Source organism: Camelina sativa, chromosome 8 (assembly GCF_030686135.1).
Source record: "Camelina sativa cultivar CO46 ecotype springtype chromosome 8, ASM3068613v1".
Classification (NCBI taxonomy): domain Eukaryota; kingdom Viridiplantae; phylum Streptophyta; class Magnoliopsida; order Brassicales; family Brassicaceae; genus Camelina; species Camelina sativa.
The window spans coordinates 26,907,946-26,929,344 of NC_141887.1; the positions used below are offsets into that span (position 1 = coordinate 26,907,946).

Below are 21,399 nucleotides of genomic sequence, written 5' to 3' on the forward strand. Positions count from 1 at the left end.
TTCTTTTCATGTAAATTTGTTTTTGGTGTTATGAAAGAAGTGGTTAGAATTAAAAATTTTTTTTTTCTAAATGGTGGTCCAAAAGAATATAAAAGGGGAGAAGAAGAAAGAGTAGCAGAGAGTTCCCACATGTCTTCTTTCCCTTTTGGGTATGTATTAGCTTTTTTCCCCTTTGGGATCTGTTTCCATTTTCTGAACACATTATACAAAATAATACTTAACCTGATTAGATTATTACTCTAATTAAATTTTATTTGTATGTTTTGAACAAAAAAACAATACTTTCATTGTCAAAATACTACTTTTTAGAAGGACATTAAAACACACTTGTACCAATTGTGTGAAAATGGTTGATTAGTAGGTTAGTGGACCACTGAGTTACACATAACTTCCAGTTGATTTATTACTACGGCTTGAACACAAACAGACCACATGGTCAGAAACAAAAAGTGCAGCTGCTATAGAGAATTATATATAGATCATGACATAATACAATAAGTTAATAAATAACTTTAAAAATGTAATTGAAATTAATCTCGTGGAGACGACCTCTGCTACAGATAATGAAAGATTTCCAAGTAGCAAAGCCGAATTTGGGAATGTTCTTGAAATGGGCGCTTTCACTGAAACCAAACCACTTTGGGTCCGATTAAATTGAGTAATACTTTCGTTTTCATTTGATTTTTTTTCTTCTTTCTTTTTTCTCAATTTGATTTAAGAAATAACAAAAGTAATATGAGTATTTAAGTTATGTAGCAGAGGAGAAACGGACGTGGACGGTGGACTTGTGTGGTCAGATTTTTTCTCATACAACAAGAAGTAAGAACAGCTATAGGGAAGCCATTAAGTTTTGTAATTATTATCAGTATTACTCTTTTTATAGTGTTGTTTGACTTTCTTTTTCTTGGGTTGAAAATTATACTTCAACAACAGATGAGTCCAATGATAAAAATACAAAGATTTTGCAAACTGACCCAACTATTATGGTGATAATTACAAATCTTTCCACCATAATTTAATAACTGTAGCATCTCACCAATAATCAAAACAAACCTAAGAAGAAGACTGTGTGGCTCATCCCATTTTTAAAAGTAAGAAATGATTGAGACATAGGTTCTCTCTCTCTCTCTCTCTCTCTCTCTCTGTACATAGAAATAATGTTTATGTGATCAAGTCATGCATTGATCTCGGAGTTGCATTGGTTCTCTCTGCTGCAGCTTCTTCTTCCCCAGAACATGCTTGAACAAGTTGTTGTCTTCCCAAGCCTTTGCCCTTCTTCTATCTTCTCCTGCTCACTTGCTGTTCTTGAAGGAGAAGTTTCGTCGTGTTCTTCGCTATGTCTCTCTGTCCCATGTGTCTCAAAGTTTGGACATGTTCCTTCGTTGCAGGTGCACATTGGAATGTTCACTGAAGGGAATGGGCTACATGTTACAGGACAGAACATATCAGATGAAACCGAGGCTGCCCTGGTCTTACTGCTACGCTGTTCTGTTGTTGGGCATGTTGGTGATGATTGATCTGTTGTGTCTCCCGTGTGAAGCATACACGGTGCACAGAACCCGAGTGAGATTGGTAACTTCATTTCTCTGGTTTGGGAGCTTGGGAGCCGTTTAAACGACACAATCCCGTGTCTACAAAGAGGGCAAGGGATTGACCCCGGTGGGTCAACTGTCACCGAGGGAACATTACTCGAAGAGCAAAGGTATAACGCACATCTCACACATAGCTGATGCTCACAACCTGAAACACAAAACCCCGCAACCTTTTAAAAGACATTATTAATAAACATCTCTAAAAGTGTAATTGACAAAAAAAAATTAAACCGAACCTTCAGCAGCAACTGTGCATGTTCTTTCAAGGCAAACCGCACATATATCGACCTCATCTGCGATGGTTGCAGACTGCAACCCGAACTCTCTGCAAGTAAATAGTCAACAAGAAGAGAAATCACCTGAGTCATATTTGAGGCCAGAGTTTTGTCCTAAACACTTAGATGTTGGTTTCTTTCATTACCTTGCGATGTTGAGTATACTCAAAAGGGGCAATGATAAGTAGTTAGAATGAGGAAACGTTGGAATGACGACATCCGAAATTGGCGAAAGTAACGGTTCTAACCAATGACGACTCCACATGCGTGCTATGTCAATAGGTAGCCACCTACAAACATTTTTTGAAAAGGAGGAAAGTTTTCATTCTAACTACCGTAAAATAACATGAAATAGAACATTAAAAGATTGTGATGGAATAACTTACCCGTTGCAGTTCAATGTCATCTTTCTTGCACCTCTTGCAAGAAGAATCTATTGAGAAACAAAAAATAATGGAGATTCTCATAACTCTTTGTATCCAAAATACCAAAACAAAAGGAATTAAACTTAGTAGTATTGTTCTTACCTGACAACATTTCAGATTCCCACCACAAGCGGCATAGTGCAACGGAGTGCTTCCTGCACCTGAAACAGCAATTAAGAGTTTAAGACCAAGATTGTCATCTTTGGGAGCATTATAAATATAATCCTTTAGTCAGGAAGATAAAAAATGGCGGATAGAGAGCTGAGACCTATCATATCCATAGATGTTCCATAATGAAAAGTCACAGCGGAAACATTCGCTTCGAGATCAAGCAAAAGCTGCACACAGTCAAATAAACCATTCAAGGCAGCCATGTGAAGAGCTGTAATTCCACCATCAGCCGCCTTATTAACAAATTTAGACAATGCGCTGCACCATGAAACAAACTATTATCGTTATAGCTAACTATATAATCAATTAAAAAACCTTGCAAACATAGAAGACCGATTCAAAAACAAAGAACCTTTGCTCGGATTTGTTTTTCGGAGTGACCACTACACCAGACTCGGGAAGAGAGTTAAATTTATCGCTAGGTACAAAGTCAGCCAAGACAAGTCTAATACATCTGGCATGACCATTCACAGCAGCGAAATGAAGCGCTGTTCTTCCAGCTAAATAATCAGCTCTAGTAACCTTGACAAAAGAAAGATTCATAAGACGACATTAAGAGACAAACAAATCGTATAGTTGTCTTTTCAACTAGCTAGTGAGTAAAAAAAACAAACTCACATTGCATCGGAAAAGCAGAAGAGTTTGCACAACTTCCCAATGTCCGTATCTACAAGCTTGCATCAATGCCGTCTGAAAAAACAGATTTAGTAACTAACTTAGCATATTCCTAGCTTTTACAGGATTTCAGTGTAGGACTCGAATTGTTGACCATAGACTTGTGTTAGTAGCTCTAAACTTAGCCAAAGATTTCACATCTCACTATTGATACAAATCTCTAAATCAAATTCTAATCGAAAGAATCGAACTTGAATCCATGAATCTAGGCTGAATCTCGAATACCTGGCCGCAATAATTTCTGGAATTCACATCAGCTCCATTCTCGAGCAACAGCCCGACGATCTAACATCACAACAGATAAAAACGAAAACTTTACATTAAAAAAAAAAAACAAAAGAAGCAATCATCACAAGAAATTGATGAAAAAGAAAGGGGACCTCGTTATGGCCTTTAGCAGCAGCGAAATGCAAAGGAGAATTGAGACCACCGAAAGTAGAATACTTGGCGAGACAAGGGTTACAATCAAGAAGCATCTTCGCTTCCACGAAATCCCCATCTCTCGCCGCCGACACCAATCTCTCGCCGGACGCCGAACACCCAAATGAATTCCCCATTTGTTTTTTGTTTTTTTTTTTTTTGTTTGTCTCTCTCAATCTATCTATCTTCTTTTTCAACAGATGTGAATCAAATCTCTCTTTCTAAAGACTCAAAATTACAATTGGATGTGACGATTAAATTAGGTCAACCGTCGTGGAAAGATACAGAGAAGAAAGAATCTGGGATTTTGATAATTTAAATATATATTGAATTACTGAAACAGCACGCGAATTCTCTTTCTCTCTCTCTCTCTCTCTCTCTCTCTCTCTCTCTAGTTTTGTCTGTAAGGAGACAAAAAAGAAAGACAAGGGAAGATGCAGGCGAAACATAAACCTTAATTTACAATTTTACCCCCTAAATCTCCACTTTCACTTGTCCCACTCATCTCACGTGGCGTCTTTTTGTGATTCATCTTCAAGTTTGGCTTTTCTTCATTTTTTTGTGTTTTGTTTTCGGATTAAATCATAAGGTTTACTTGTTCTTCTTAAACAAACCATATAAAGAAGAAATATGAAGCTAGGTATGTATTAAATTGGTGTCATATAAAGACTGTTTTATATGATCTAGGATATTCGTACCATTTGGATCCATTAACAACATGTGAAAATATATCAAACTGTAATCGAAATGGTCACCATTTATTTGTTATCTTTTAAAAGCTAGGTAAAATACGGTTCATAGAAACAAAGTTCAAATAAAACAACAACAACAACAACAACAAGGAACGTTAGAAGCCTATGAAGCTTTTAGGGGTCGACGTAACGGATATTTTGGACATTTTCTAGAGTATCACCAATCGTATTCCTCATAAACTCCATCACCTTATCTGTATCTGTGAGAATGGTTTGATTGATCTTTACCTGACATGCAGCCGACAAGAAACTTTCTCGTAATCCATTTGGTATTATCGTGAATCCGAACGGCAAAATTTCGACGCCGGAAAAATCTTCACCGTTTATTATAGCTGTAAAACATGGTGCTTCTATGCAAGCGTAGATGATCATTGCTCCTGAGGCCTCATAGTATGTTTCTTGAATCAAATACCATTCTTTAGGACCATTGCACTGCAATATAATTAAGTAAATTATGTTTATAAAACAAATGATTAAAATCCAAACAATATAATTAAATCATATGAAATTAATTAGCTACGTACCTCAATGCAGAAAACAGAAACTTCATTCCCTGGATTAGGACATCTTTTGATACAAATTAATTCTTTCATATCTGTAACAGATGCTAGATGTTCCCATATATATTGTTTTTTCGCACGGTTAATCAATCTAAAAAGGATTTCTTGGGTAACTTGCATTCTAGCCATACCAGTAGCGCTAACAAACCCCCAAGGGATCCGATTCATGTCTCGACTTTCCCTGGTGAACATTCTTATGTTATTAACCGAAAATCCAATTGTACTGAGGGGCTTCCACTTTTGTCTTGTTGTCCCGCAAACTCCGGTACAAAATATGGAAACCATCCATGTAGATAGGTTAAGCAAATTGGTATGACAGATTGGGCCACATACTACACAAGGTCCAGCAGTAAACACATGGTTAGTATGAAACCAAACTAAAATAGTTGAGCAGAAAAAAAAAGAGAAAAAAAAAATCTTGTTTTACTACTTTGAATTTGGTGACCGATTGAAGAAATCGAAATAGACCAAGTGTTGTAGCAATGCCTTTGAAGAGCGGCAAGCCATCTATGTGCACCAAATCTTGAATTTGAACTGAAATTGTTTACGACTTCTTCTTCCTGATAGACCCAATGGTCGAGAACGGTTACCTACATATGATAATCGAATCAAATTATAGCTACCATCACATATATAACTAAACTCGATTGAAACTGAATATACCTTGGAGATACCGTGGGTTATATGCTCGACAAGATATCCAGAAGGAAATCTCATAAAATCGGGGCGTGAATGTCGTGCATATGAGCTAAAATACATAGAGATATCTACGATAACCCATGTATTATTTTCTATACGCATTGAACGCCGAAGAAGTTTCACATTCCGAGTTTGAATTAAAGGAGAGATTTGTTGCATAAAATTCACATTAATCTACAATTATAAAGATTAAAAAAGATCATTAATTGTAAATTCCAGAAATTATTTTAAAAAAAAAAAAGTAAATGTTTTGTACCATTTGAAAGACTCGGTTATGTGATTCCAAAGACACATCTGCGATGATTGATGGGAAGATTTTTTGCCAACTTACCTAATTATACAAACAATATGATAAAGAAAAGAAAAGGAATTGTATATTATTATGATTTTATATATATAGCTTGTCACACTTACATGGTTCGTAAGATTTTCCACAAGCAATGAAGCATCAAAGGGGACCATTGCATAAGCTCTTGAGGCCTCATGTACAAACCCAGGTGCGTTTCTGGCATACCAAGGAAAAAAATTAGAGTAGTACTCGTCAAGATTGAGTCTGTCGTTGCATGTCCACATTGGATTCCCTTGCCTCGCAAGAGAAACGACTTCTTTAAGCGACAGTGACGTCATAGCCACCACTGCGTAATGCCATTTCGTCAAAGATACACCAACCACAGGATATAGGTTTATGAACGAATTTAATTTCCTTATAAAACAAGTCAGTGTATCAATCTCTGACCGAAGAAGAGCATTCTCCAACCACAGCTCAGTTTCTTCGGTTGAAACGATGGGTCCACTACAAGATATGCAACTAGATGTATATGGAGTGGACAATGCATGAACCATAGTTTCGTTTTCTCTTCTCAGCAAATCGTTTTGTTGCTGTAGAAAAATCCTCGTTTGATGATGTCGATACATGTTTAACCTTTGAATCTATTATAGTCAGAGGAAGAGAATAAATTAGTCAAACAACAAGTTTTTCCTTTTTTCCTTTCTTACAACCAACAAAATTCTAAAATATGTAAACATCATATTGTTATGTCATTTTGTTCTATCAAAAAATGTAAACATCATATTGTTGTGCTATACGAAGCATCTATAGTAGCCAAGATAAAAAAGCGTAATGCATGAAATTCATTATTTGATTTTGCCTAGCATGGCAAATATCTAATCAGTGGATCATAATAGTTGAGTAAAAATTGTTTGTAACAATCAGAAAACCTTTTGAAAAGATATGAAATTTTAGTCAAAGATTATCAAAAATTGTATATACCTTGATGATTTTACAGAACTCCTCAGAAGATGAATTTGTAGATCTGAATTCTCGGTTAGTTTCTGAGGGATGGAGTTTTCACTGAAACCAGTACATATATATATATATATAAGATAAAGCTAATACACACTAAGTTTGAACGGTTACGGTTCTTATTATCTTTATTAAATGATACCTTCACGAGATTCATATTTTTTAGACTAAACAAAGACAAATGTTCATCAATATTTATGGCGAAACTAGATTCCTTATCAAAATTTTCTTTTTCTATTTAATGATTATTTTAATCTTAAATATATATAAGCGAAGTAATAATAGTATTTTTTTTTTTTTTGTCGGCTATCTATTTTCATTGATTAACCAAACAAGGGCATATTACAAGAGAGATACAATGTGAATTTTCGGAGTCCAATAACCAAAATATAAAGCCCAAACGTAAACCCATACAAATGATACAGCAAAAAGAAGCTAGGTCTAGAGTGGGACACGTGGTAGACACGTGTTAAAGCGCAAAGGTGTGGTGGAACATGACCGACTCAACAGTCAACATCGTCTTTCCACCGAAGCTGAAAATCCGATGACCTGAAAAAATTCCGATGAGAAAATCACTCCTTTTCACCACAAAGTTCCAGTAGATTTCAGCTTTACTCCGAAGTTCACCAAATCCTTTTTGCAGTTTTCTTCTGAGTATGGAGAAACAGAGGCTTTAAAATCTTCAGATCCATTAACTCCGGAAGACGCGAGAAGATGAGATTGTCAAATTAGTTGCAAAACTTCGCTCTCCTAATTTGTTCTTCACCAGCCACGAATTCCACTCATCAGGATTCACAAACCCAAGGAGAAACCATCATCCAAAGCCAATATATGGTATGAGGATTTACTCTCTTCAAGAATGAGATCGAGCAATCAGAAGATCCAGAAACTCTGAATCCACTCCTCAGCTTTTGCCTCTTTTATCGATAAGAGAGGTTTAACGGAATCTGCAAAAGGAGAAAAAAAAAAGAAAAAAAACTAAAAAAGATAGCCACAAAAGCTAAGTACATCTCGCACTTAGGCGAGAAAGGCAAAACCGGACTTAGCCGGAGACAAAAAACCGACGAGAACAATTGCCGGAAAGTATAAAACAGAGCTTTCTCTCTCTGAAAGATTTTAGAGAGAAAAGAGAGAGAAAAGCATTTTAATAATAACTTATTTAATGAGTATATTTTTTATGTTGATAAATAATAGTTAATGTACTAAGACATATAGTATGATTGATTATTGGGAATGCATTTGAAACATCAATTATGTATTAGACAGAAAGGCAAGACGAATCTAGCAATAGAGTTTGGTAGAAGGTCATCCCTTCCGACTTTGTGTCCTTTACACGTCTTCCAAACGATAGCTCTCATCCAACAACGCTGCAAAGGATCAACTACTTCTCAGTGGATCCGGTCACCGCTAATCGGAGAGGCAACAACCATGCTCCCAGCCCTGCAAGAAGCCCACAACCTAGGTGTAACGCCCCGACTGTCATTTATTAATGGGCATATGTCCAATCCCAGTCCATAGACCCATCTTGCTTAATGGGCTTCACGTCCTCTCACTAGGCCCGTGAGCCCATCTTTATCCGACGACCGGTTTGCTATGTTCGGGAGACTTTAAAGACTTGTTACTGTCCCTACAAATCACCACATGATCTTTCCCTGTGTTTTGTCCTCACTCGTACAGTTCTGACAGTCACTTCGCGGAAGGTCACCCATCCTGAGACTACTTTAGCATAAGCACGCTTAACTCATGAGTTCTCTCAGGACCCTTGACCGAAAAGATAAGTGCACTTTGGTGACATAGGTGACCAAATAAATACTTTTAAACCTCTCCGCAAGTCTCTGAAACTGGGGTGTCACAATTCACCCCCACTAACAGATCATAACGTCCTCGTTGCGCACCAAGACCGTCACCCCCTGACGGTGTGAGCCCACTCGACTCCACTCTCGTCTGGTTTCGGCTCTGATACTACTTGTAACGCCTCGACTGCCACCTCTTAATGGATCCCATGTCCAATTCCAGTCCAAGGAAGGGCCTCGCGTCCTCTTACTAGGCCCGTGAGTCACTCTCTATCCGACGGCCGGTTTGCTATGTTCGGGAGGCTTTAAAGACTTGTTACCGTCCCTACACATCACCACATGATCTTTTCTTGTGTTTTGTCTTCACTCGCACAGTTCCGACAGTCACTTCCCGAAAGGTCATCCATCTTGACACTACTCTAGCATAAGCACGCTTAACTCTGGAGTTCTCTCAGGACCCTTGACCGAAAAGATAAGTGTACTTTGGTGATATAGGTGGTCAAATCAATTCTTTTAAACCTCTCCGCAAGTCTCTGAAACCGGGGTATCACACTAGGTTTCCAAAACATTTATGTCGGTTCAGATTATAAACAATTAATTGAAACTCATACAATCGGAGAGTCCGCCTAAGGAGCTTCATGGAATAATCTTTGAAATGCTCAATCTATTCGCTCCTTTCAAGCAAATTAAGTTTTCTTTCGTTGCTCCAAGTTGTAACCGAGATGTTGATGCGTTAGCTAAGCAATCTCTTAAAACTCATGTGTCGGGTCCGGTTTAGATCCCCTTCTAATTGATATCACTTGGTTTGCATAAATAAAAAGACACTTATCCTATCATAAGCTACACATAACTGGTATGGTTATATTCCCTAACTTTAGAGGAATTCTACTCATGTGCAACAGGTTGAGCTGGCTCAGGACTAAAACCGGTGAAGCGAGGACTTTAATTAGGCGCTAAATAGTTATGTTTGCAGTGTATTTAGTTCTTGATTTGTGTCCTTAATTTTGTTTTCAACAGTTTTTTTTTTTTTTTTTTTTTTTTTATGGACTAAAGTATTTGTTTTTTTAAATTATTAAAAGGTTATGAGCCTAACCTCGTAGATTCCTTGGATCAGAATACTTTGTATGGTCTCTTTTCAAATGTCACGCCAACAAGTAATGTCTCTATATATGTATAACTGCAATTTGGTAGCAAATCCAGTTTCAAACTCATACTATTAAAGATGTCAGACATCACAGCATTAGCGTGAAAAAAGGCAATTTGGGGAATCCAGCGCACGTTATTAGATCAGTTACGATACAGTGTGCAAATAAACCAGAAACACACGTACCACAAAGAAACGTGTATGACGTAATATACATTTTAACACGTGTAATTATTTAATTAGTTAATAGTAAACCCACTTCTCTCACCCACTCTCTCAAATTAAATGTTTTTTTAATTTTTTTTTTTAACTCTTCTCTCTTTCTTCCTTAACCTCCTTACCCGCCTCTTCTAATCAAAAACAAAATTACAGAGAGAAGAGAGGAGAAAGAGAGAGAGATCACTAATAATAATGGCTGTCGTAGATGATGATCTGGAGAATCGAATGTCGGCGAAGGATAGAGGGATCGGAAGCAGAGGCGGTGATCGGAATCGAATCGGACCACCGCCTATGCCTGTAGCTTTATCTTCGTCGTCTGCTGAATTTGGCGACAACGCGTTGTCGTCGCAGTGGACGTCGTGGCTTGTCCCTGTGTTCGTTGCGGCTAACGTGGCGCTCTTCGTTGTTGCTATGTTCGTTAATAACTGTCCTAAGCATTTCGAGTCTCACCGTCTACGTGGCCACTGTGTCGCCGATTTCCTTGGGAGACTCTCCTTCGAGCCTCTCCGTAGTAATCCTCTCTTTGGTCCCTCTTCTCACACGTACGTTTCTTTTCTTTCTTTCATATTCCCAATCCTAGGAGGGTTTTGTGAAAATTACGTTTTTTTTTTTTTATGTTCTGTTTCTGTCGGTTACTATGTCATCCTAGGAGGAATCATTGATTTAGGGACTGGATTAGAACTTTTATTGATTATGTTTTTGATTGATATATACATGAAGATTGGAGAAGTTAGGAGCACTTGAGTGGAGCAAAGTTGTGGAGAAGAAGGAAGGCTGGCGTCTTCTTACATGTATATGGTTACACGCCGGTGTTATTCATCTTGCAGCTAATATGCTAAGCCTTGTATTCATTGGCATTCGCCTCGAGCAGCAGTTTGGTTTCGGTATGCATTCTCTTGTTTGATCTTGGTTCAAGTTTATGTTACTTCTTTTGTTGTTAGAGGAATCCTGAATCTTGGTTCCGTAATTTTGCTTGCAGTTAGAATCGGAGTTATATACGTGTTATCAGGAATCGGAGGGAGTATACTGTCCTCGTTGTTTATCAGAAACAGTATCTCTGTTGGAGCTTCTGGTGCTCTTTTTGGCCTCCTTGGCTCAATGCTTTCTGAACTTTTCACCAACTGGACTATCTACTCCAACAAGGTGAAAGTTACAAAAATAAATTCATCGTGTTGGTTCATGGTCTGAATAAATAAGGTTAATTGAATTTGGTTTTTTGGGTGCAGATTGCTGCACTCTTGACGCTTGTGTTTGTCATATTGATAAACTTGGCAATTGGGATTCTGCCTCATGTTGATAATTTTGCACATGTGGGTGGATTTCTTACGGGGTTTCTCCTCGGTTTCATTCTGTTGGCTCGTCCGCAGTTCAAGTGGTTAGCAAGAGAGCATATGCCACAAGGCACACCTCTGAGATACAAGTACAAGCCTTACCAATACCTATTGTGTCTCCTATCTCTCGCTCTATTGATTGCTTGGTAAACTTGGCTGCTTTCACTCTGTCATTTTATTTCAGTCTTATATCCCAAATGTTCAACGATAGTAAATGTTGTGGGGTTTTGTGCAGGTTCGTGGTGACGCTGATGATGCTATTCCGAGGAGAAAACGGCAATGATCACTGCCGTTGGTGCCGTTACCTGCGCTGTGTTCCCACCTCAAGATGGAGCTGTGATGATATCTGATAAGTAAAAGCAACATGTTTTTACTTTGTAAATGCATATATAGGTACAACGTTTATCAATTTCATTCTTATGTGTGTGTGACTTTGTGAAGCTTTTTACCGGAAAACAAAAGAGAGGGAAATAGTTTGTTTAATAGGAAGGGTTATTATCAATCAATTTCATTGCTTTAAGTGGTGATTCCCACGTCTTGACTTGACATCACTTCAAATTATTGACGTTTTGTTATATCAGACAAGTGTGGACCCTATAGCTTTGTTGTTACGAGTTCTGTACCGTTGGATCTAGTCAAATGCAAATACAAAACACAGATTGATCACTGTCTGTCTGTACTGTACTCGTGTGTCCAAATCTAAGTTTTACACATTCCACTCATTTTTTCATCCTTTCGAGACTATTGAAAGTAAAGAGGATTAGAACTGAAAAACGAAGAATACATCTTCGATTTCTCACTTTGGTTTCGATCTAACCCATCAGAAACTCCTCTGTAACCCGAGATCCCGTTATCCGAACGCTGATCAAAAGATCGCTCTGCAGCTGCTGTGTAGTAATAGTACTGTCCCTGTATAGACCTCTTGTAGCCACTCTCTGAAGTTAACTCTTGTAGCCTCTGTCTTGGTGCGCTTTGTGACCGGACTTTTGCTCTGTAAGACTCAGTGTTAGCCATGTAGTTAGGGTGATACCCAGAGTAGTACTCGTACTCGCTTCTCCTAGGCGTGAAGGGAGTTTTTCTCCTTGAACCACCACTGCTGCTTCCTGTTCTAGACCTTAACTGTGGACTGCTCTCCACACTTGTTGGAGCCATAAGGGATCCTTTTTTCCTTGGTGACTCCCTTGCGTGAGGCTTCCAAGTGTCGACTTCTAGGATCTTGTCATCATCTTCATTGTACTGTGGTGCGTTCCATAAAGTTTCATCTGTCCTCCATTGGTCTAATAACCGGCTCGAACCCATCGGTGAACGGTAGTGGTCCATGGCAATGACTTTGCTGTATTCAGCCTCTGAAAGGCGTCGTGCGTGTAAAGATTGTGGGGAAGATGATGGGACCATTGATGTTGACGAGTGGAATGAGTCAGAGACGTGTGAAGAACGGGACGCTCGAGCTCGAGCTTGGAGCCGAACCAGTGTTTGCATCCGACGCAGCATATCAGCCGTTTGTTTCCTTACTATGTGTCCCTTCACTAATGCTTGAAGCTTCACTAACGCCTTCAATGCTCTCAACGCCCTCCTCGCCTGAATTAACAAAACATTTTTTTATTACACACCTAATCCAACCCACAAAGTAACATTATACATAGTTTCCCAACTAATATCAATTTCTTCTGAATGGTTCAAACCTAATTTGCTTATATCCGAAGCAATTAGAGAGAATCAACTACAAACCTATCTAACAGTCAATTTATTGAAAGAAAAAAAAAATTAATAATAATGGTTGCAACTTTAAAGCTCAACAAAGCTTTAAAACCCATCTGTAGTTTCACTTTTGCAGTAAAATACATTTAGGACTTTTCAGAAACTATACTAAAAAAGGGATTAAAGAAAAAAGGAAAAAGGAAACAACTTGACTCCCTTCTTATTATTACACTTACACACTAGTATAGAAATAAGCCCTAAAGCTAAATCAGGTTAGGTAAGATTTTGGTTTGAGATGATGAATATGCCTATTTTCTGGGACCAAACAGAGAATTTGTGTATATAGACCATTAAATAGTGTCGGTAGAGAATCGTATCGGTATCTAACAAGTTTTCTTTGGTTTCATTTATTCATTCATTTGTCTCCTTTCATAGTCTTATTCCCGGGGACCAATACAAACAATACAAATTATACTCATTGTTTCTATTTTCAATAAATATTTCAGTTTGGGGTTAAGTAGAAAAATCAACATCAGACAGCTAGCTAGTTCCACACTTGGCTCAATAAAATTGTTTTTTGTTTTTGTTTTTATTTCAAAAAACAGAATTAAAGATTAAAAAGTTGAGTTTAAAAGATTAAATTTAAAGAAGTAAGTAAAAATTTAACTAACCAAGTAGCCACGAAAAGCGGATTGAATCTTCAACGCCGCTCGATAATCTTGAGTCCACCGACGATTACTCCGACATGTTTGAGTCGCCGAGGAGTTTCTACCGCCATTGGTGAGTCTCACGACTTCCGCCGCCGCACGAGCAGCAGCGAGAGCTGCCTCAGCCACCGCAGCTGTAGCAGCCGCGACGGCTATCGCATGCTTATCGGCGTCTAAGCTGTCTCCATCCCCACGTCTTTTGCTTGGATGAGAAGACGATTCATTCGCCGGATGTGAGGATTTAGTAGTAGCGAAGCTCCATCTTCGTCTGTTCGGTGCTGATTTTTCTTGCTTCTTGCTCCCAAACAGTCTTCCGAAGAAACCCATACTCACTAGTCACTTCATTACCTGAACTGAACTTTTCTCGGAAGTTTCAACGGCTGTGGTTTTTTTTGTTTTTGTTTTGTTAAGTATTATAAAAAGACAAATGGGAATGGAGAAGAAGCCAAAGTGAGCGTTGTGTAATGTTGCATTATATAGACTAGAGTGACCTTAGGTCATGCGCGTTGGTTACACGGACCTTTTTAAGCTCATTCACACGCGTTGTTACGATAGGACATATTTTGATCCAAACTCCAAAGTCAATTACTGGTTCTATGGCTCCGGTCCACTCCAAACTAATTCTCTCGTTTGGTTTTGGTTGCATCAAACCAACATTTTAAATTTTGTGGATGTGAATAATTATTTCTGAATTTTTTGGTAGTTTTTTACTTTTGAAATTTGAATTGAGGTATGCCTGAAGTTGCATATGTATAACTAACACGCCTGGAATAAAAGCAAGACTTATAATGATGCCAATTATAGAAAATATCTGTAATAATGGTGAAAACGATATTTAAACCGAACAACAGACCAAATTCAAAACAAAACATCAAATTTCAAATAGTGTATTTCTCATTATTCTTTATTTTTATTCGTCTTGTCTTTTGCAGACCGAACTCCCCAAATCCTCGGAACTGACCGTTGCTGAACTAAGCACTTATACCTACACAGTTCACAAACACAATTGTCCCAAAATATTACAATGACAAACAACAAACAAAGACTATAGACTAACTAATCAATTTACAAATCTATTATTCATTCAAATATGTTTAGATGGAATTATAATCTAATGAAAATGGTTCAATCGATGAATCATCGTACCACAATCAAAAGAGGGGAGGTTACAAAGAGAGGTAAGTGTGGTGGCTGCTCGAAGAGCGTTGCAGATACAGTCTTTGTTGGTTGCTTGGAGGGCAGCACAGCAATTTGAGTTTGGTGCCGGACTGACTGCACCGGGCAGAAGCAGTGGCGCACAAACTTGCACATTGCTCAGCTCGTCTCTGCAATGTTGGGCTCGAACCGTAGGTCCGGTGGCCAGAAACATGACAACGAGAATAGCTGCAAGGAACTTGAGAGATACCATTCTCTTAAGATGATATATTATTATTTCTTATTGTGTTTTTGATTAACTTCTGGATATGTGGATTTCATCTATATTATAGAATAGAAACATGTATAAGTTTTCAGCTCCGAGAACAATTCGATTATGAAGTGAAGTGATGCTTTATGTGATCTTGAACTAGTTACTTCACAAGTTTTCCATGATTAAAAAAAATACTAAAAGGTAGGGGAGAATAACAAACTTTGTGATGGTGTGAGTTTCTTTTACAGATTATTTAAGATATTACACTAATTTATCATTCATATACCAGGGCACAAGGTCTCAAAATAGTGAATATAATGCTTAATTAGTGGTTAATACTTAATAGATCAACAGGAGTTATTACGTAATATATTTTATTACGTACGTGTACTTAATTCCTTTCTCGCATATTTCATTGAAACATATTTACATGCTCTAATTAAGAGACTCAAACACGACAATAATATAACGAAATAGAATGATACATTATAAAAAGTCATGCCACGCAACAAAATTAGTGAAGAGAATATCTATTTCCCGAATACTATAGCAAGATGGGAGATTCACAAAGTTCTAGTGGATACCAATACTTGTTCGGCGAAGCTGATGAAATCACCAAGAGACTCGAGGAGTACCACAGAGAACGTGGTAGAGTCGATGATTATCCAGTGCCTGTAGACAATTCTCCTATGATTAATTATCACCTTCAAAACCAACCTATAATCTCTACCCATTATTATAATCCCATCTCATCGGAACACTATTATTCTTCACAACAAGACATTTCTCGTTCTGTTCATCATCGTCAGTTTCAAAACCAACCTAACACTCGACATTGGCTATGCTGGAAATGTTTGATATGGTGGCTAGTCTCGATGCTAAGACGGTTGTTCGTACCAGGACCAAGTTCGAGACCAATACATACACCGATGCCCTTTAACGCTTATCCACATTCACTTTCAGGTCTATCATCTAATTCAATCCTTTTAGTTGTTTTTCAATTATAAAACTATGATTATTTTTGATCAATTCGTCCACTAGAGTAGACTGAACCAAAACCCGGTTAAGTCTAATTATCACGGTTAAGTTAACCTTTAATATACGTTTGCAGAACGATTTGGGGATCAACCAAACGAATATCCAATCGATGTAAGAATATTATATTTTTCCGTATCTTTTTCTCGCCTGAAAATTTAATATTCATTCTTACCGTTATATCCAATTATATTTTGTTGAGTTATTTTTCTGTAATTTAAACCAGCGAATACAAGAGCGTGAAAGGGTAAACATAGGTGGAGGAGGTGAAACAGTAAATGTAGGTGAAGGATTATTAACAGAGAGACAAATTTCTCAATTATCTACCATCAAGTTTAAACCTTCTATCGAAGATAAACAGTAAATTACTATCTTAATTTCCCTTCTTTATATTTGTTGTTTCCATTAAACATACATGTTATTCTGATTCCAAAATTACATAGCCTTATTATATTTTCACCCACACTAAATCTGTAGTTTAGCTTTTTAAAAAATTTGGAAAAAACCCGTGTAAGTTGAGAAAAAAATAACCACGCCACGCGTGAGGTAAAAAAAAAAGATAGGCTAGTGTAAAAATTAATACAGTTTTAATTACATAGATGCTGTTAAAAATTTAACAACACGAGTGGGGAAAAAATCAATACAGGTGTATGGTATGCCACTTAGATTTTGCTGTTGGAGAGAAAATAACTATTCTACCCTGTACTCACAAATATCACAAAGATTGCATTCGTAAATGGCTCCAAAGCAGCAAGGCTAGTACCGAACTTTTCCCTTCTTTTTTTTCTTTCTTTTCTTTTCTATTACGAACATCAAAATTGCGAACTATAGTTTTATAGTTTTCCTAATGTTATTCAAGTTCTTATATTTGTTATAGAAAAGAAAAAACACCTATTTAATTGCTATTTTTTTTTTCAATGATACTAATTACTAACAGTAGTATCCTTTTTTTTTTATCTCCCTCATTCTTGCAGCTTTGTTGCGTTTGCAGAAGGGAGGTGGTTGTATGACATTATCTTTTAAGCCTTTGATCAACAAAGTTACTCTTATATAATTATCTTTATCTCAATTTTATAGACATATATTCAAACGTTTTTTTAAGATTTACTCTTTAACCAAACATATATGTAAAAATAATAAAGTCAAAATAAAGAAAAGAAAGGTATATACTACATATTGTTAAACAACTTTCAGAGAACTTTTGTAAGAAAAACATGAAGGAGTCATGGCATATCAAAGGTAAAGAAGCCATTGTCATTGAAACGAACAAGTCTCTAGCTTAAACCATTCTTGTCTTTGAAACATGTTCAGCCAGAGTGGGTTCGGTAGAGTTGTCCCAGACCCCAGAGGCCCAAACCCATAGTCAAATTAAACTTTATGAAGAAAAAAAGGTCACATGAAAGGAAAAAACAAATGGTCCTACAAAGTTGGGCCTGACTGGCTTATTTTTGAATATTTTTTCTAGATGTCTTGTCCGTAAGCTGTTGTTTTGGAGTCTTGACACTGAAACTCATGTGGTCACCACAAAGTGACACACTGACACATGTTGTAGATTGCTAGTGGATTGGATTATGGAAATTGCCATCTGTCGCTACAGAGACTGTTTTCACAAAATAAGAGGAAGATACATAGAGATAAACTTCCATGGTACTGCTTGGTAGGATCTGTTTTAATAGCTATAAGATTTGGTAACTGACCCAATTCTCACGACACCAAATTCTCCTAAACACACAAATACTGAGAATTGCACTTTGGTTGTGTGTGAAATTGGTAAATGGGCGAAAGAAGTGTGTCAGATCTTTCAAGATTCTGTTTAAGTGAGAAACTATAACAAAAAAAGTAAGAGAGCCAATGGATTTACAAAACTTCCTAAAGAAAAAAATAAGCTGTTGAGTAAACGCCAAATTTTACTATATACTTCACATATAAGCAAATTATGACCCATGATACATTGTCTAGTAATTTGTGATAGTGATCGTTTTTTTTGCACTTATACTAATGTGGTGTAGAAAAAAATAAACTATATAATCAGTAACAACAATATGTTTGATTTTTCTCATTGACATTGACACAGATGGATTATCTGTATTTAGAATAGAGACAACCAAACTGATACAGAACATTGGGAGAAAAAAAATTAATAATACAAAGAAAAAAATGTGGGAATCGTATATATATAAAAAAAAACATATAATATATATGTGTGATTACTGATGATGAGACATAACAACAATACCATTAGCTGTCACTCTTTTATTTTATTATTTATGATTTGTTTTCTTTTTTTTTTATAAGAAGAGTTGCAAGAAAAAAAAAAACATTTACTTCACTTTGTTCAGACGTTTCTTTATTCTTCTTCTTCCTTCTTTCTTCATCTTCTTGATCGTGTTCAGAAATCATATTCATCACCTCTCTCTCTCTCTCTCTCTCTCTCTCTTCTACATTTTAGATTCTTTATAACATGTGAGATCGATCTCTTTTTTGATCAAAGACGAGAGTTAGTAGAAGAAGAAGAAGAAGCAAAGAATCTTGTCAAAAGAATATGATGAAGATGAAGACAGGATCGTCGCCGACATCCGTAAGCGGTGGCGGTGTAAGTAGTGGTAATGAGTGGGAGTACCGACCTGGAGGAATGGTTGTTCAACGTCGGACGGATCAGAACTCCGAATTGCCACGTGTCATTCGTGTCCGGGTCAAATACGCGTCGGTTTATCACGAGATCAACATCAATTCCCAATCTACCTTTGGTAAACCCAAACCCACCACACACAATCCAAATATTTGTGCTTTTTTTTTTTTTTTTTCGAGTTCGGCATTTAATTGTGTTTTGTTGGTTGAAACAGGAGAGTTGAAGAAGATGTTGTCTGACCAGGTGGGACTTCACCACGAAGACATGAAGGTTCTGTACAAAGACAAAGAGAGAGACTCGAAGATGTTTCTTGATCTTTGCGGAGTTAAAGATCGTTCAAAGCTTGTTGTTAAAGAAGATCCAATTTCTCAGGAGAAACGTCTCCTTGAGAAAAGAAAAAACGCCGCCATTGAAAAAGCTTCTAAATCCATCTCTGATATTAGTTTAGAAGTCGACAGGCTCGCCGGCCAGGTATATCTATGCTTTTCTTTTCTTTTTTTGTTTTTAATATTACGACGAGACGATACGACTCTGTTTCTCAAGATTCCAATTCTTTTTTGCGATATTTAGGTGTCGGCGTTTGAGACAGTGATTAATAAAGGAGGGAAGGTTGAGGAGAAGAGTCTTGTGAATCTGATAGAGATGTTAATGAATCAGTTGTTGAGACTTGATGCAATAATGGGTGATGGAGATGTGAAATTGAAGAGAAAGATGCAGGTTTATATATATATATATATATACAGATATGATTACATAACCCTAATTTTTTTAATTGGTTAGTTTTAATATGTGTGTTTTTATGATTTGGATTTTGGATAGGTGCAAAGAGTTCAGAAGTATGTTGAGGCACTTGACGTATTGAAAGTCAAAAACTCTACCAAAAAAGTTGAGATCAATAAGTCGGTCCGTCACAAACCGCAAACGCAATTTAAGCAACGCGATTTGCTATCGTTTGTGGACGAAGAGGAAGAGGAGGAGCCTAGGAATTCCAATGCCTCCTCATCAGGTACTCCGGGGATTGGAACTAACAAATGGGAGATGTTTGATTCCGCATCGGCGGCAAAGTCGGCTGAAACTGTTAAACCGGTCCCTCCAAGATACAAATGGGAATTCTTCGATTAAGCTACCATACATACACGATAAATATGTTTTTTTCTTTCTTTTTCTTTCTTTCTTTTAAAATCCGATTTCATATTGTGATTTGTCTTGTTTTTCATCTCCATTGGATTGGGGTGTGTATGATTTGTGATTTGATCTTGGCTATTTTTTTTGAGGCTTTGTTTAGAATATCTTTTGTTTGGTCTCCCCCCTTTAAGTCAATTCACAAATAACAGGGGAGTTTCAAACAATTACTATCATTGTAATACCTAAAGATTTGGATTTTCTTTACTATTACAATAAAAAAAAAAGATGCAACAGTTATTTTATCATTGCACTCATTGCATTGTTTTTAAGTAACAGTTTACATCATCTTGGCATACAAACTGAACATACACAAAAAAAAAAAAAAAAAAAAACATTGAAGAACCAAAGTATTAGTTTTATTAGTGAATGTTTCCGGTAGTTAGATATTGTCGGTCAAGATTTCATACTAGTTGCGGGTAAAATTACTGAATTTACCAAAGTATTTCTATAGTTATTTCTCTTCACCATAGACATTGTTGATTATCAAAATTTGTTTATTTGTTTATCAGATATAAAACTCATAAAGTGTTATGGTTTTATCATAGATTTGTTTTCTTTCTTCTTTTGTTTATTTACAAGAAATCACAATGCAAAATAGTTTTGAGATCAATGAATGTTTTACCAATAAGAATCCTTTTCTTGATATTTAAACAATTTAGCTTAATTTTGTTTAAAAATATTTAATTCCCCGAGTAATCACATGTAATCAAAAATTGAGCTAATTATGTGTTTTAATTAAATGTACAAATCGTCAAAATCTAGTTAATGATAACGAAGACATAGGTTTTGAATTTTGATTGGAGATGTGAATCAGTGGTGAATACATCATATACGTGCGTGTTATCATTTACGAATTACGATTATCATTTTTTTTCCAAAAAAACAAAAAAAAAGTGAAATAACGGTGGTTGTGACTTGTGATCCATCCACAACAGAGCAGACATATTTATAGGTTTGTATAAATTAGTTTTATCATTTCAAACAATTTTATTTGAGAAAAATGTTTTTGTCATATCAGGATTCGATGATTAAATTAGCTAACTGCTCCGTTTGTTTTTTTTTTTTTTTTTTTTTTGTTGGCATTTGTTTGGTTGGTTCCTCTTTTGTTATGCATCAAATTAAGTAGTCAACCATATAATCAAGGCAACGCGATGAAAGAAATGAAAAAAAAAACAAAGAAAACAAAGCAGGCATGTTGGTAACACATGCCAATCATAACATTGAATATGTTTCTTGGGGAATTGGTAACTTCTGGTGACCAAAAATTATATTCATTGCTTCCTGCTAAGGCTACAAAGTAGAACGAGGGAGAGAGAGAGAAAAAAAAAACGAACATGTTTAGGTAACAAAAACCTAATCCTCCAATGGTCCATTGACA

At 36.6% G+C, this 21,399-nt stretch overlaps 7 protein-coding genes across 7 annotated transcripts; 3 read left to right on the top strand and 4 right to left on the bottom strand.

Moving 5' to 3' along the window:
• Positions 1-943: 943 nt before the first annotated feature.
• Positions 944-4,021, bottom strand: LOC104708375 (E3 ubiquitin-protein ligase XBAT33). The gene is made up of 10 exons (XM_010424932.3): positions 3,519-4,021; positions 3,364-3,423; positions 3,082-3,153; positions 2,816-2,985; positions 2,561-2,721; positions 2,395-2,453; positions 2,254-2,300; positions 2,014-2,157; positions 1,829-1,917; positions 944-1,740 (listed from the first exon to the last, which is right to left on the bottom strand). Exons 1-10 carry the CDS (start codon positions 3,693-3,695, stop codon positions 1,175-1,177), a joined length of 1,545 nt encoding a protein of 514 aa, XP_010423234.1. The 5' UTR covers positions 3,696-4,021; the 3' UTR covers positions 944-1,174.
• A 276-nt stretch (positions 4,022-4,297) lies between these two features.
• On the bottom strand, positions 4,298-7,041 carry LOC104708376 (homeobox-leucine zipper protein HDG1-like). The gene is made up of 7 exons (XM_010424933.2): positions 6,840-7,041; positions 5,984-6,499; positions 5,826-5,900; positions 5,534-5,743; positions 5,301-5,460; positions 4,835-5,202; positions 4,298-4,742 (listed from the first exon to the last, which is right to left on the bottom strand). The coding sequence occupies exons 2-7, from the start codon at positions 6,482-6,484 to the stop codon at positions 4,425-4,427; spliced, it is 1,632 nt and encodes a 543-aa protein (XP_010423235.1). The 5' UTR covers positions 6,485-6,499; positions 6,840-7,041; the 3' UTR covers positions 4,298-4,424.
• Positions 7,042-9,912: 2,871 nt separating this feature from the next.
• LOC104708377 (RHOMBOID-like protein 3) lies at positions 9,913-11,886 on the top strand. Its single transcript, XM_010424934.3, has 5 exons — positions 9,913-10,570; positions 10,749-10,912; positions 11,008-11,171; positions 11,255-11,505; positions 11,595-11,886. Exons 1-5 carry the CDS (start codon positions 10,221-10,223, stop codon positions 11,707-11,709), a joined length of 1,044 nt encoding a protein of 347 aa, XP_010423236.1. The 5' UTR covers positions 9,913-10,220; the 3' UTR covers positions 11,710-11,886.
• Positions 11,887-11,960: 74 nt separating this feature from the next.
• LOC104708378 (protein IQ-DOMAIN 24) lies at positions 11,961-14,258 on the bottom strand. Its single transcript, XM_010424935.3, has 2 exons — positions 13,729-14,258; positions 11,961-12,937 (listed from the first exon to the last, which is right to left on the bottom strand). The coding sequence occupies exons 1-2, from the start codon at positions 14,089-14,091 to the stop codon at positions 12,101-12,103; spliced, it is 1,200 nt and encodes a 399-aa protein (XP_010423237.2). The 5' UTR covers positions 14,092-14,258; the 3' UTR covers positions 11,961-12,100.
• A 277-nt stretch (positions 14,259-14,535) lies between these two features.
• Positions 14,536-15,252, bottom strand: LOC109126053 (tapetum-specific protein A9-like). Its single transcript, XM_019229120.2, has 2 exons — positions 14,911-15,252; positions 14,536-14,749 (listed from the first exon to the last, which is right to left on the bottom strand). The coding sequence occupies exons 1-2, from the start codon at positions 15,170-15,172 to the stop codon at positions 14,736-14,738; spliced, it is 276 nt and encodes a 91-aa protein (XP_019084665.1). The 5' UTR covers positions 15,173-15,252; the 3' UTR covers positions 14,536-14,735.
• A 474-nt stretch (positions 15,253-15,726) lies between these two features.
• Positions 15,727-17,217, top strand: LOC104708379 (uncharacterized). Its single transcript, XM_010424936.2, has 4 exons — positions 15,727-16,161; positions 16,434-16,567; positions 16,854-16,962; positions 17,182-17,217. Exons 1-4 carry the CDS (start codon positions 15,727-15,729, stop codon positions 17,215-17,217), a joined length of 714 nt encoding a protein of 237 aa, XP_010423238.1.
• Positions 17,218-18,265: 1,048 nt separating this feature from the next.
• LOC104708380 (BAG family molecular chaperone regulator 3) lies at positions 18,266-20,266 on the top strand. Its single transcript, XM_010424937.3, has 4 exons — positions 18,266-18,954; positions 19,051-19,307; positions 19,407-19,553; positions 19,656-20,266. The coding sequence occupies exons 1-4, from the start codon at positions 18,750-18,752 to the stop codon at positions 19,956-19,958; spliced, it is 912 nt and encodes a 303-aa protein (XP_010423239.1). The 5' UTR covers positions 18,266-18,749; the 3' UTR covers positions 19,959-20,266.
• Positions 20,267-21,399: the final 1,133 nt, after the last annotated feature.

What these genes read in the sequence shown, in the direction of transcription:
- LOC104708379 (XM_010424936.2), top strand. Translation starts at nt 15,727, where the DNA reads ATGGGAGATTCACAAAGTTCTAGTGGATACCAATACTTGTTCGGCGAA. An exon ending in CCTTCTATCGAAGATAAACA is followed by an intron (nt 16,568 to 16,853) that starts GTAAATTACTAT and finishes AAATCAATACAG; the next exon opens with GTGTATGGTATGCCACTTAG. An exon ending in AATGGCTCCAAAGCAGCAAG is followed by an intron (nt 16,963 to 17,181) that starts GCTAGTACCGAA and finishes TCATTCTTGCAG; the next exon opens with CTTTGTTGCGTTTGCAGAAG.
- LOC104708378 (XM_010424935.3), bottom strand. Translation starts at nt 14,091, where the DNA reads ATGGGTTTCTTCGGAAGACTGTTTGGGAGCAAGAAGCAAGAAAAATCA. An exon ending in CCGCTTTTCGTGGCTACTTG is followed by an intron (nt 12,938 to 13,728) that starts GTTAGTTAAATT and finishes TTGTTAATTCAG; the next exon opens with GCGAGGAGGGCGTTGAGAGC.
- LOC104708377 (XM_010424934.3), top strand. Translation starts at nt 10,221, where the DNA reads ATGGCTGTCGTAGATGATGATCTGGAGAATCGAATGTCGGCGAAGGAT. An exon ending in CGAGCAGCAGTTTGGTTTCG is followed by an intron (nt 10,913 to 11,007) that starts GTATGCATTCTC and finishes TTTTGCTTGCAG; the next exon opens with TTAGAATCGGAGTTATATAC. An exon ending in CTCGCTCTATTGATTGCTTG is followed by an intron (nt 11,506 to 11,594) that starts GTAAACTTGGCT and finishes GGTTTTGTGCAG; the next exon opens with GTTCGTGGTGACGCTGATGA.
- LOC109126053 (XM_019229120.2), bottom strand. Translation starts at nt 15,172, where the DNA reads ATGGTATCTCTCAAGTTCCTTGCAGCTATTCTCGTTGTCATGTTTCTG.
- LOC104708376 (XM_010424933.2), bottom strand. Translation starts at nt 6,484, where the DNA reads ATGTATCGACATCATCAAACGAGGATTTTTCTACAGCAACAAAACGAT. An exon ending in ATAACCGAGTCTTTCAAATG is followed by an intron (nt 5,744 to 5,825) that starts GTACAAAACATT and finishes TTATAATTGTAG; the next exon opens with ATTAATGTGAATTTTATGCA. An exon ending in TAACCCACGGTATCTCCAAG is followed by an intron (nt 5,461 to 5,533) that starts GTATATTCAGTT and finishes TATCATATGTAG; the next exon opens with GTAACCGTTCTCGACCATTG.
- LOC104708380 (XM_010424937.3), top strand. Translation starts at nt 18,750, where the DNA reads ATGATGAAGATGAAGACAGGATCGTCGCCGACATCCGTAAGCGGTGGC. An exon ending in CAATTCCCAATCTACCTTTG is followed by an intron (nt 18,955 to 19,050) that starts GTAAACCCAAAC and finishes TGGTTGAAACAG; the next exon opens with GAGAGTTGAAGAAGATGTTG. An exon ending in AATTGAAGAGAAAGATGCAG is followed by an intron (nt 19,554 to 19,655) that starts GTTTATATATAT and finishes GATTTTGGATAG; the next exon opens with GTGCAAAGAGTTCAGAAGTA.
- LOC104708375 (XM_010424932.3), bottom strand. Translation starts at nt 3,695, where the DNA reads ATGGGGAATTCATTTGGGTGTTCGGCGTCCGGCGAGAGATTGGTGTCG. An exon ending in CTGCTAAAGGCCATAACGAG is followed by an intron (nt 3,424 to 3,518) that starts GTCCCCTTTCTT and finishes TTGTGATGTTAG; the next exon opens with ATCGTCGGGCTGTTGCTCGA. An exon ending in GGAATCTGAAATGTTGTCAG is followed by an intron (nt 2,301 to 2,394) that starts GTAAGAACAATA and finishes GTTTCTCAATAG; the next exon opens with ATTCTTCTTGCAAGAGGTGC.